This window comes from Calidris pugnax, unplaced genomic scaffold (assembly GCF_001431845.1).
Source record: "Calidris pugnax isolate Ruff unplaced genomic scaffold, ASM143184v1 scaffold245, whole genome shotgun sequence".
In the NCBI taxonomy this organism is placed as follows: domain Eukaryota; kingdom Metazoa; phylum Chordata; class Aves; order Charadriiformes; family Scolopacidae; genus Calidris; species Calidris pugnax.
Window position 1 is genome coordinate 1,556,119 of NW_015090982.1, and position 12,444 is coordinate 1,568,562.

Consider the following 12,444-nt stretch of genomic DNA (forward strand, 5'->3'; position numbering starts at 1 on the left):
CCCTTTCCTTTTTTTTTTTTTTTCTTTTTTTTTTTTTTTTTTTTTTTTGATCTTTTCTTGCAGCGAGCATTCCTTTCACACCCACGCACACCCCAGCACCCTCAGCCATTGGTCCGCCGGCGCATCCGTCACACTTTCCGTCGGCCAAAGTAGATACACATTTCAACTGCTTCCATTCCTCCTCTCCGCTGGTGTTAACAGCCAGCGCAAACAAAGGCCCCGCATCTCCATCGCCCTCGTAAATTGTTTTCATTTGTTTCTTGTGCTGCAGTTGGTTTGGTTTAGCGGGTTTGTGGAAGCGCTTTGGGGTGGGAGGCTGAGACGGTCACCGTGTCCTGGGATGGGGTGGCATCGCCTTGGACACCCATGGCGGGGTGTTTTTTCACTCCCCTTGGGCCGCAGGCTGGGAATCCCAAGGGGTTTGGAAGCCACCAGGGGCAACATGGAGACTTTTTGGGTGCGGGGAAGGAGAAACTCCCCAGGGAACAGCTGGGATAACGGCAGCTCGTGCTCCAGAGAGAGGTTGGGGAGCCCAAGCCCCTCCCTTTCACCCTGCTTTGGCTTTTCTGCTTCCACCGAAGGAAATGGGGACAAGGGTTTGCTCAACCCTTCGCTGAGCTTCTCCCGATTTCAAACAGATGGTGGGTTCCTGGCTGGATTTGGGCAGAAAGCTCTTGCTTCCCCCACATTTGCTGGCCATACCTAGCCATGGGATGCTGGCCCCGAACCACGGCGGCTGGTTCTCCCTTCAGCTCACGAGAAGGTCTCTGATCTCGCCGCCTGGGTAAGGGACAATGTCCCACGTTGTCCCCGAGCTGTCCGCCTCCCTCTGCCCCCACCACCAACGTCTGCCGATGAATCACGGAGCCTGGATTCGTGTGGCTGCTGGGAAAACCTTGGTTTCATCGGGAAAAGCCACCGTGGCGGATGTTGGCCAGGTCCAGCTGCAGCCCAGGGTCCTACTGTCACTGTCACCCGTCCCTAGACACGCATAGGGACCGGCTCAGGTCACGGCAGTGTTGTGACACTGCCTGGTGAAGACAAGCATCCCTCTTGTATGACTGCATGTCTCCTCCCTCTCCTGCTCCTCGACCTTCCCACTCCAGCTGCCTCTCACAGCGTTAACTTGGGGGGCTCAGGTCACCCCCAGGATGGGGGAAAGACCTGCTTATGTCCTGGAAAGGGTCCCCCAGATCATATCAGCCCCCCTGGGATCAGCGCATGAGCTGAGCAGGTGAGAGAAGCATTACTGGGGAGTTGAGGATGGTGTTTGGGGGCACCTTGGCATGTCCCAGTGTTTCTCACCACTGAATTAATCAGATTTGGGACTGTGCAGCCAAATCCTGGAAATGGGGGGCATGGGCTGCTCTGCTCCCCCCGAGCTGCCCCTTTCCACTATCTCCCCTTCACAATGACCCCACACAGCCCCCCCATAACATCCCACAGGCCTGTGCCATGGGATGTCACCTCCCCGTGAGCAGGGAGCACCAGAGGGGCCAGTCCCGGCAGCGGGGACACCTGGAGCGTGCGGGGGCTCCGTGGGACCACCAGCCCAGGGGGGTCCGGAGGGATGCCGCAGGGTGCCAGGGGCATGGGGTGCCCATCGGCAGTACCCATCCGGGCACCGAGCGTGACTCAGCACCACACCACACCTCGTGAGTCACCCCGGTGCTTCCTGGTGCACCCAGAGTTTTCCCTTCCAGGTCCCTCCTGGTGGCACCGACCCAGCCCGGCCCCATGCCGGTGACGCCGGCTCTGCCTCACGTGGCTACCAGCCCTCCCTCCAGCTTCCATCGGCACGTGCCCACGTGCTGCCAGCGCTCTGGGTGCCAGGCTGCTCCCCAGGGACCCAAATCACCCAAAGGCTTCCAAGTGGGTGGAGAACCTGGGGCGTGCAAAGACACCATGAGCACCACACGGCCACTTGCACCACAGCAAAATGGGGCAAAATGGGGTTCAGTGTCTGGTGGGCATTGAGCTGGGGGGGGGGAGGGTGTCCCTCACCAGGAGCTTGGGCAGAGCCCAGCCACGTTCTGTGAGGAAACACACGCTGAAGAGACCACCAACCCCCCCTCTAACTGGGAGACTGAGCTACAAAATACAAACCAGAGCTTAAAAAAAAAAAAGGGGGGGGGATGAGTTTCCAGGATCCGAGTCCAAGAAATGTCTCAAAGGGATGAGATTGGGATCGCAGTCAGCCTCATCTGCTAAATATACGCCAGGTCTGACTCTGCCATCTGCCCCACACCAGTGATCTGTCCCTAATTTGCCCGGAGAGGGTGGCAGTGGCCAGATGAGTGTCCCACGGGGGGCTGGGGGCACCGTGCGCCTTGAGCCACCCCGGGGGGCGGCTGTCACCATGAGAATTCACCGGGCAGAAGGTGGAAACGGAGGGAACGGAGCGGGACGGGGATGCAGGAGCATCCATCCAGCACCGGCACACAGCCCTGGTGGCCCCGGTGGCCCCGGCGCGGGTGCTACTCGCAGGCCAGCTTGCCGTCAAAGCTGGAGAGGGCGATGGCGAAGGCCTGGACGGCGCAGAGCGGGTAGTTGTAGTCCATGGTGAAGGCGTCGTCGGCCACGCGCCCGAACTGCATCACGATGTAGTCGGCTGTGACAGAGAGAGCCAGGGGCTGGGGTGCCACCCACCCTTTTCCCATGGGACCCCAACATCCCAAAGAAGCCACCCCCCCTTCCTCCACCAAGCTCTGCCCACAGCTCCTGCCCCGTACCACAACGCACGTTACCAAAAAGCATCATTTTCCCATTGCGTGGGAGCACAGCACCCTTCGGTCCCCCCCAGCACCCCTTCCCTGGGAGCCGCAGCCCCCACAAAGGGACAGGGACCCCACTCACCCACCCCCCCACCCCCGTGGGACTGCTGCTACCGGAGGGCGGGTGACAGGAAATTTTGTAAAAATAACCGGGGGCCCCTGAGAGGTTTTTTCTGTCCCGTAACCCAACACCCTGGAGGCCGAGGGCTTCTGACTGCACCGGACAGGTGACAAACGGCCACGTCCGGCCGCTCGCGGGAGGACAGAGCCGCTACCACCCCCTGAGGGACTGTCCCCCGAGGCGCGACGCACCCCGGGGTGAGCCCGCTGGCAATGCCGGGGGGATGCTCTGGGATGAGGGGGTGGCTGCAGTGTGATGATGGGGGGGGTGGTGCTCAGCACCCCACAGGATTTGTCCTTGCCCTAATCTGCCCGGCAACAGGGTGACCCGCACACTCCCTCTGCCGTCACCCGGGGCCAGCACGCCCTTCATCCCGACTGCCCCCAAGGCAGGAAGGACCCCAAAGCAGCCACGTGTGGAAAAAAATAAATCTCAGCAAAAAAAGTGAATAATAGGGGTGCTGGAGCCAGCTGATGGCAGTGTCCCCTGCTGTCACGCCCGCCCTGTCCCATGTTCCCCCAGCCCCAGGCTCACGGTCGCTGCCGTGGACAATCTGGAAGTTTTTGACGGAGGCGTGGGTGACCCGACCGTGGAAGTTGAGGACATAGGACTGGGTCTCATCGTTCCACACTGGTGCCTTGTTGTGCAGCTCGATCACGTTGTCCATGTTTTTGTTCTGCCATCGCATCAGGAGGCCGTCGTTGTCCTGGGGAGGGCGAGAAGCGGGGAGGGAGGAGTTGGGGTGACACCCCCCCATGCCCCCTCCAAGCTCTGCCACACCCCATGGCGTGGACCAGGGGGACGCTCTGTAGCAGGATCCAGATGGGAGATGGGATCCAGCACAGAGAAAAAATACAGACATCGCGTCTCCCACCTCCCAGTGAGGTGCCTTGAATTCCAGGGACACCCAAAACTCTCTCTGTGCCCCAAAACAGGTAAAATCCAAGGTGAACCCCATCAAATCCAGCCCCCAAGGAGTTTCTCTCCCACTTACATTCCGGGGCCGGATGGGCACCCTCTCATTGTCAGAGTTCATCCCAGGGATGATGACCGTCATCTTCCGGGGGCCTTTGAACCCTAAAACATTGGTCTCCTGCAAGAGAAACCCCATCCATAAAACCAGCGACCACCGTGGACTGCAGCCTCTCGCTGGCAGCTGATGGATGTCTCAGGGACGCATCCAGCCCATCCCACATCTCTGCAACACCCCCGGGGTGGTGGCCAGGGTTGGAACCCCCTTGTTGCCTGTCTGGGGGTCCCACCAGGGGGGTGCCCATGCTGGTCCTTACATAGACCACAGCTGAGAGCTCCTGCCGCACGTTGGACCAGTTGGCGTTGGCTCTGTCAGGGTTGGCGCCATTGTCGAACACCGTGAACTTGGTTCCCATCAGGTTGGACCTGCAGCCAAGGACGGGAGGTGGCCACAGCTGGTGCCACCGAGTTCCCTCCGACCCCCCCGCCCCGTAACCCCCCACTCCAGACGCAGCCCTGGCTTTGCTCTGGCTTCATAAACCCACGGCTAACACCATCCTTCCCACCCTTTAGCCCTTCGCTGGGGTTCAGAGCGCCCCTAAATGGGGGTGTTCCATGGTGCTGCCCTGGCGGGGACCCCCCAGCGTCGCTGTGCGGCTGCCGGCAGAGCAGCGGGCCGGGACTTGCCGGGTGCCGTTTCTAGCCGTGACCTGTCTGCTGGGAGGAACCAGACGAGCCTGTTTTCCCCTCCCAGGCCCCCCAAACGCTCCTCCGAACACCGAATTTAGTCTCCTGCCTGACCCAGCCATCGCTCAGAGCGGTCGGCAGCCCACAGAGTGGGAGCGGGGCGCTGCAGGAATGGGGGTGCCACCGAAACAGGGTTCCACTGAAACGGGGGTGCCACCTCCTCCTCCTACCTCAGCTTCCCGATGAAGTTTTCTCCCCCCCGCGACAGGTCAGTGGGGTCGATGGAGATGAGGTAGTTGGAGGTTTTGCTCTTCTTGCGCTTCCTCCCAGCGAGGAGGAACACCTGGGAGGGTGGTGGGAGCGTGTTGGGACAGGGCATGATCATTGTCATCATCACCACTGTCCCCAGTTTGCCACCCTGCTGGCCCCCCTGCACAAGGCTCGGCCCAAGAGGTCACTGCCAGAACCTTGCACAAGTCATGGAGTGAAGATGATCCCCAAAACACCGGCTCAGCCGGTGGGTGGGAGGATCTGAGCCCAGCGTGACTCTCCAGAAGGCGTTTGGCCTCATCCCAGGTACCAGCGCCGTGGGGCACTTCTCAAGAGGAATTGCAGAGGAGGGGAACAGCCCCATCCAGAACCCACCACCACAGCGGGATGCAGGTGGACATGCCCCCAAAACCCTGAGGGTGTTCCCTGGGGTGGTTGCAGAGCCCCCACCCCAGCTCACCTTCTTGTCATTATCCAAGTGGAGGTAATAGGTGGGATAAAGCCCCCGGTCCATCCCTTTCTTGTCCCGTGTCACCCGGCACTTGATGGTCACTCCCTGCGGCGCCGGTCGCAACACAAACTCCTCCAGGTTGTCCACCTCGATGACGGGTGACGGGGGCCTCTCCTCCTTCGACTGCAACACGAGAGGGTATGATGACCCCAGATCCGAATGCACCCAAAGCCCCCCCTCTTTCTTTCCCACCTTGCTTCTGAGCCCCAGCTGGGGGGCTGCAGCTCTGCAGCTGGTGGCTTTGGGGACAGTGACTCCCCAGGGGAGGGGGACAGTGCCTCCTCCAGCCCCCCAACCCACTCTGGGTCCCCAAGGGGAATCCTGCAGCTCCGAGGAAGGGGTTCATACCTTCTTTGATTTCTTCCCTTTGCCCTTCTTGTTGGAGTTTTTCTGGGGGGTCTCTGGGGCCTCCTCCTCGCTCTCGGCCGCTTTGGGAGGAGCTGTGGGCAGGAATGGGCAGGGGTACAGTGGGGGGAAGACCCTGACTCTGCCAAACCCCCAAACTGAGCTCAGCAGAGCCCCCCAGAAACACCATCAACCATAGCTCCACTCTCCATGGGGTGCTCACCCCACAAGCCCCTCTGGCACCCACTACCCTCCATCACATCGCTGGTGCTGGGCTCTCACCTTTCTTTTTGGCTTTCTTCTCCTTGGGGGGGTCTCCACCAGTCTGGAAGAGGGACGCCGGGTTTTTCTTCTTCTCCGACCTGATGGGTTTGGTGCTGGCATCGGAATCATCCTCCTCCTCACTGCTGGTGGCAGCTGGTGGGGGGACACAGAGGACACTGTCATGAGGCACCAGGTATTGCTGGCTTGGGGTGATGCTGTGGGACTGTCTGCCGCCCCCCGCCCCCCAGCTTGCCCCCATACCCTTCTTCTTGGTTTTCTTCTCCTTCTTCTCCCCATTCACCTGGAACATGGACATTGACTCCTTCTTGGTGCTTTTGGCAGATTTGGCTTTGCCATCGGTGTCACTCTTGTCTCCTGGCAGGGTGAAGGAGCCGATGAGTGGCCAGACAGAGGGACAGGGACAGGCAATGACAGGGGACAGGGAGGTGGCAAGGTGGGGGCAGCAGGAAGGGGTGAGCTGGGAGGAGACTGCATGGGGAGGGGGCAATTGCCCCAGAGTCCCTCGAGCCCCCCAGGACAGTGACAGGGACGGGATGCTTGTGGTCCCCTCATCCCCCGGATGCAGGTCGCAATGGAGCTGGGCTCGAGTTGTCCCCGTCCCCTGGGCACTCACCCTTTGGCTTCTGCTTCTTCTCCCGGCTCTCACCCGAGGGGGGCTCTTTGGGCACCTTCTTCTTGAGCTTTTTTGGTGGGTCTTTATTTTCCACCTCCTCTTCCTCCTCCTCATCCTCTGAGTCCTTGGCCAGCTCTGCCCACAGGGGGACACCATGGCATCAGCAGCACGATGGCCTCGTGGCAGTCCCGTGGTTTGCGGGCATGGGGGGGATCTCCCCCGGCCAGCGTGGGCACCCACCCCACCATGGCCAGGGTGCCGGGGCCGTGGGTGCCCGGGGCCAGCGGCGGTGGCCAGCAGCAGGGGTGACATGGCCAGTGGACACGGCGTGTGAAGTCACAGCGCCATCTCGCGGCTGCAGCCCCGGGGTGCAGAGTTGGAGGGGTGAGAGGGGGGGACCAGCCCCATATCTTTGCTCACCCCATACTTTTGGCCCGGCAAGATGTCCAGGGAGTCGGTGGCACCGGCCACCAACTGTCACTTTCCCGGGGACTGTGTTGTCCACCCCCCAATCCCAACTCCCCTTTCCTCCCAGGTGTGTAGCAGGATTTTGGCCAAAAAGCCCCCCCAGGGACATGCAGAGCCCCCGCAGACACCAGGAGCATCGATGGCACTGGTGGGACATGGTCCATGGGGACACAAGGTGCCACGAGTGGGTGCCCCCAGAGGGGTGGGTGCTGCCTCCCCACCTTGCTGCTTCTTGGGGCCCTTGGCGGTGCGGGAGCCGGGGGCCGGGCTCTCCTTCTTCTTCCGAGGCTCCTTGGTGAATTTGGAGTAGGGGTCCTTGTCGCTCTCCTCCTCCCCCTTCTCTTCCTTCTTCTTCCTCAGCTTCTTCACCCCTATGTGTTTCAAGCAATGCCCACAATGGAGAGCACTCTGGGTGCAGAATGGGGCTGTGGGAGGGACCAGAGTGTCCCCCACTTCCACGGGAGCCACGGGGGGGGGGGGGGGGTCTGTCCTTACCCTGTGCTGGGGCACGGGGCTCCTCTGTAGCCCCCGCCTCACCCAGCTTCTTCGCCCGCAGCCGCCGGGGCTTGGCCTCAGGCTCCAGCGTGGGCTCCTGCCTCTTCTTCTTCACCTTCTGCCCCCAGGGACAGAGCTGCAGGGACGATGCCGGCCCTAAATCCCTCTTCCTTTTCCAAGACAACCCTTGCTCCTACAGCACCAGCTCCCTCTCCAAAATACAGCTGGGCTTTTCCCTGGCTCCGAGTGGGAGCAGGGACCCGCTGTGGGGATGGGGACACACTCACACCTTCAAATGAGCCATTATCTGTGACTTACCATGGGACAGCCCCCCACAGAAGGCAGAGGGAGGAAAACAGAAAAGGCAGTTAGCGGATGGACAGAAGAGCATCAGCACTAGGACAGACAGCCACATACCAGCCCTGGGGTAAGGGACATGATGCTGCCACCACTGGGACACCATGGCCCACGTCAGCATGGAGGGACAAGTCACCCTGCACCACAGGGACCTCAGCCAGGAGCCACCCCGGGCACCAACTCATCTCTTCGTGGGCATGCTGGGGGACTTGAAGCTGGGCCAGGGGACACAGGGACAGGCAGGCAGCGTGGCCCCACACCTCCATCTCCTCTCGCCCACGCAGAAGGCTCCCGCTGAAGTCAATGAGCCGTGGGGCCATGCCAGAATGGAGGTCAGCAGGAGAGGGGAAGGAGGGGGATTAGGCACAACACACCTAATCCCTGTTAGCTGGGGCTATAAATAGCCCCGATTTACCAAATATGGAGCATGTGGGGCAGCACTTGGCCCCGGACAGGAGCTATTTGGGGAGTGGGTGTCAGCTCAGGGTCCTCAGAAAGTGATTTAAGTAAATCCTGTTGCACCAGGGCACCCGTCACCCAACAAAGCACCTTCCCCCTCGCAGGAGTTTCATCCCTCTGGGATGTTCCAGCGATGGGTGACAGTGCTTTGCAAGAGGAGGGGATCCAGGTGGATCCCAGTGCTGCAGATTTGGTGGAGGGGTTGGAGGGAAGGAAGGGGTCCCACGGTGGAGCTGGGAACTGACTGGTTTCTTCCATGTCATCAGCTCACACTGAAAAGCTCCTTCGCATCCTTTAATCCCTTAAGCAGCTGGGGGGAGGACAGTCACTTGCTTTGTTACTTAACGAAGCTCTAACGAAGAGGAGGGGCTGCTGATTGAATCAGGTGCTTGATGAAATCGGTGGTGAGACCCCTGGGAGGCTGGGTGGTACCCGAGGCCTGTGCCCAAACCCAGCCAAGGTGGGGGTGGGGTGTCCGGCTTTTGGGGTCACAGCCTGGGGAAAGTGAGTCACGGCTGACGGCTTAACTGAGAGGCTTAATTAAAGCATTAATTAGGAACTGAGAGCCCACCTTATGGGGTAATATGAAGCGACGAGGGCGGGGGGGGGGGGCTGGAAGGGGCAGGGGGGCTGTAGGATTTTTCCTCTACTTACCCATTCTGGAGGGGGGATCCCCAAAAGCTCATGCTCCCCTGGGGCTGCAGCACCCCCACAGAGCAGCCCACCCAGCCCCAAGCTGGTCTCGCTGTGGGGTGAGGCTTTGGGGGTCTCCAATGTCCCCAGCCCTTGGGGACAGCCTGCAGGAGGGGACGGTGGCACCGGGGATGGAAGGGCAAAGGATTTTTTCTCACCTGCTTGGGTTTGTGTGGTGGGGGGCTGCCTGGCTCCTCGCTGGGGCTGTGGGGCACAGAAAGCAAAGGGGTCAGGGCTTCCACCCCCCCCCCTGCAGCTTCTGGGGTGCCAAGACCCTCTGGCTGAGCACCACCCCAATTTTGGGGGCTGGGGGGTGAGGTCAGCCCTTTGTTTGGCTCCAGAAGCAGCTCCCAGTGTCTCAACTGGTTTGAGCTGGGCCAACAGCATCACCCCAAACAGGGAGTTCCAGGACGGGCTCTGCCACGTCCTGGCTGTGTTTAATTTGGGGACAGCCCCCTGCATCTAATAAACCCATTTCCTCTCTGTAAACCAATGACCATCATCACACCAACCCCCCCAAAAAACTGATAAAACAACTCATTAAATTGCATTTACACTGAAAAGAGGAGAAAAAGGTACTAGAGGAGGTGGGAGCCGGGTGGGGGTGCCCAGCACATCGCCCACCCCGCGGGTCACATCCTGCCCCCCGGCACTCACCTCTCGGCAGCCCAGACCTCCCGCAGGATCTCCGTCTGCAGCGGCATGGCTCCCACTCCAGCGGGATGGCTCCTTCCTCCCTGCCCAACCTCCTCCTCTCCTCCCCGGTGCCTCAGTCCCACCCCCCCTACCAGCCCAGGGATGGATCCATGGGCTCAGGTGTGGTGGGAATGGTCCAAGGGGCTGAGCACCATTGCCTCGGCCACCTCCACGCACCCCGGCGGTGTGAGGAGGAGGAAGAGCTGGTGAAGGAGATGATTAACTTTTTATTTCTCTTGAAACTCGGTAATAGGATTTCAGGGGCTGCTGGCCAGGCCCGCTGGGAGAGCAGCTGGCAGGGCAGTAATCCCAGGAAAAAGGGGGCCTTTAAGAGCACAGGAGGGGCACCGGGGAATAATGGGGCACCAGGTGCCTTTTGGGGGTGTGTGGCTCCCCCCACCCTGGCTGGGGTCCCTGGCACGGCAGGACCGCTCGCTCCAGCCTAGGGTGGGCAGAGGGACACTGCCTGACTTCATCCAGGGTTACCCTCCCTGGATGTGCCTTTTTCCACCCCAAAAAAATATCATCTTGGTGACAGAAAAGCATGATTTGGGCTGGTTTGCCTGGGGAGCCCATGTGGGGGATGGCAGCGTTCCCGGCTCCGGGCGATCCTAAGGGCTTCCCTATGGATCACCGCTCTGCTCCAACCCTGGTCCCGTGTCCATATGTCCCTTTGGGTGATGGGTTTCACACTCTGCTCCCCCCTCACCTCCTTATTAACAGCAATTAATATTTAGCTTTTCATATTCCCCTCCGAAGGCTGCCTGCAGATGCTCTCCAGTTGCAAAGCCAGACTAGCCCAGTTGCCCCAATGACCCCCACCGGACTCTCGGCCTTGCCCAGCCCACCATTGGGCAAGACACCCCAAACCCCCCTTCACTGCCAAATCCTCCCAGTTTCCCCCTTAATTTCTGAACCACAGCTCATCACCTGCCCGAGTTTAATTTCTCTTCAAAGGGGAAGAAAAGCACCACACCGAAATAAACCAAAAAATCTACTTAAAAATAGGGGGAAAGCCCAGAAACTGCAAAACAAGTTGGTTTCTTGTTGTTTTTTTTTTTTTTTTTTTTAGTGGCTTGGGCTGCCCCCAAATGACTTATTTTTTTTCCACCTGCCTGTACGAAAGGAAAAGCCAATTCTTTGCAGAGCCCCTGGGTCTCGCAGCACCCACCGGGATGCTTTGCCGGCAACAAGACACCCCAGGGGTGGTTTAAAACCAGAGACCTGGATGAACAGATGGAGCAGCTTGAGAAATGATGCTTTGGGTACCACCTGATGGACTAGAGAGGAGGAATTTTAACCAAATCTGGTTTATCCTCCCAAGACTGCAGTGGTGGGGGTAAGAGAGGGACAAGCAGACCCGCTGTCCCCAATGGCTCTGCTCCCTCTGCACCCTCAGCCAAGGGGCATAAATGCCTCCTCCACCCACCCAGGTGCCCCCCCTCCCAAGGACACCCCCAAAATAATAAAAAAGAGCATCAGGATAACCCCTCCCGGGCTGGAAAATCACCTGAGAGCCCCAAGTAGCACCCCTCAGCCCAGGCATCTCCAAAGCACAGCCCTTCCCCAGCTCTCCAGGGAACAAAGATGCTGATAAATAGGGGCAGCGTTGGTCCTTGGGGACACCAATAATTCCTTAACGAACCCCTTGCTGGAGCGGGGGCATCTCCACCCAGAGGAGATCAGACACATCCTCCCCACAGCCACCCCCTTTGCTGAGCAGGATCCAGAGAAAAAGCACTTTTTCTTTTTTTTTCTTTCTTTCTTTCAGTTGTTTATTTTCAAGCCCCAAAAAAGGGGTATTACAAAGACCAGACAGGAAAAATAACAACCAGAAAGCTGTTCTCACACGGTAGTGACAGCCTCCCTTTAGGATGGAGGGGGACAATGCCTGAGGTGGCAGCAGCACCAGTGGGGGGGACACGATGCCCCCCAGGCCCACTGGGGTCCCCCCCCTCCCCACGGCAGCAAGTGCCACAGGAAAACTGCCCAGTGATGAGCTGTAAACCCACGGTACCAACTCAGACCCAGCCACTCACTTTCTGAACTGCAATATGCCAACCTGCTCAATTTTTTTTTGTCCCTTCCCCCCCCCCATGTGAACCTCAAATAAGCAATAAAACTTCCATTTAAAGATGGAAGCAGAGGGATGGGGTGCAGGCTCCCCACTGAGCGCCTGCGAGCAGCTGAGCTGGACAGGAGGCTTTTGCCCTCCGAGGAAACAGAAACCAGCTCTTCAAAAGATAAAATTCTCCCCCCCCACCACCAAAAAAAAAAGCTTTAAAGGCAAATTATATCCCTACACTGAGGGGGCTGCAGCGGAGCTGATGTGGGTCCTCACCCCGCCTCAGCAAGAAGCCACCAGGAGAGAAAACCAATTCCCCCCCACCCAAAGCCAGTGAGCACCCATGGGTGACCCAGCACGGGGTGTTGTGCGGTGCTGGGTCCCCGTTAGCTGGCCCTGGGGGCTCCAGCAGCCCACCGGTGGCGGTCCCCTCTGTGTCGGGGGCTGGCGGAGGCTCCCGGGGCTGGCCCCAGCGCCGTCGTGTGCCGGACACAACGGGAGGCAGCACCGCAGCCACCAAGAAGCATCTCCCACATCCCACCTCATCTCGGAGGAGCCGGGATGCTGCGCCGGCAGCCGCCACGAAGCCGAGGGAGCCGGGACGAGCTGTCTACGGAAACCTCCCAAGAGCCA

General features: G+C 59.8%; 1 protein-coding gene across 1 annotated transcript; it reads right to left on the reverse strand.

The window, feature by feature from the left end:
• Positions 1-86: 86 nt before the first annotated feature.
• TULP1 (tubby like protein 1) lies at positions 87-9,807 on the reverse strand. The gene is made up of 14 exons (XM_014953619.1): positions 9,708-9,807; positions 9,209-9,254; positions 7,542-7,677; positions 7,268-7,417; positions 6,579-6,713; positions 6,206-6,319; positions 5,963-6,097; positions 5,684-5,775; positions 5,285-5,458; positions 4,785-4,897; positions 4,185-4,293; positions 3,890-3,988; positions 3,430-3,601; positions 87-2,611 (listed from the first exon to the last, which is right to left on the reverse strand). Exons 1-14 carry the CDS (start codon positions 9,752-9,754, stop codon positions 2,478-2,480), a joined length of 1,656 nt encoding a protein of 551 aa, XP_014809105.1. The 5' UTR covers positions 9,755-9,807; the 3' UTR covers positions 87-2,477.
• Positions 9,808-12,444: the final 2,637 nt, after the last annotated feature.

Bases quoted from the DNA above. Each gene is read 5' to 3' on its own strand.
- TULP1 (XM_014953619.1), bottom strand. From the start codon at position 9,754: ATGCCGCTGCAGACGGAGATCCTGCGGGAGGTCTGGGCTGCCGAGAG. The intron at 7,678-9,208 runs GTGAGAAAAAAT...TCGTCCCTGCAG, and splicing joins CACCACACAAACCCAAGCAG to CTCTGTCCCTGGGGGCAGAA. The intron at 3,989-4,184 runs GTAAGGACCAGC...TTTCTCTTGCAG, and splicing joins AGCTCTCAGCTGTGGTCTAT to GAGACCAATGTTTTAGGGTT.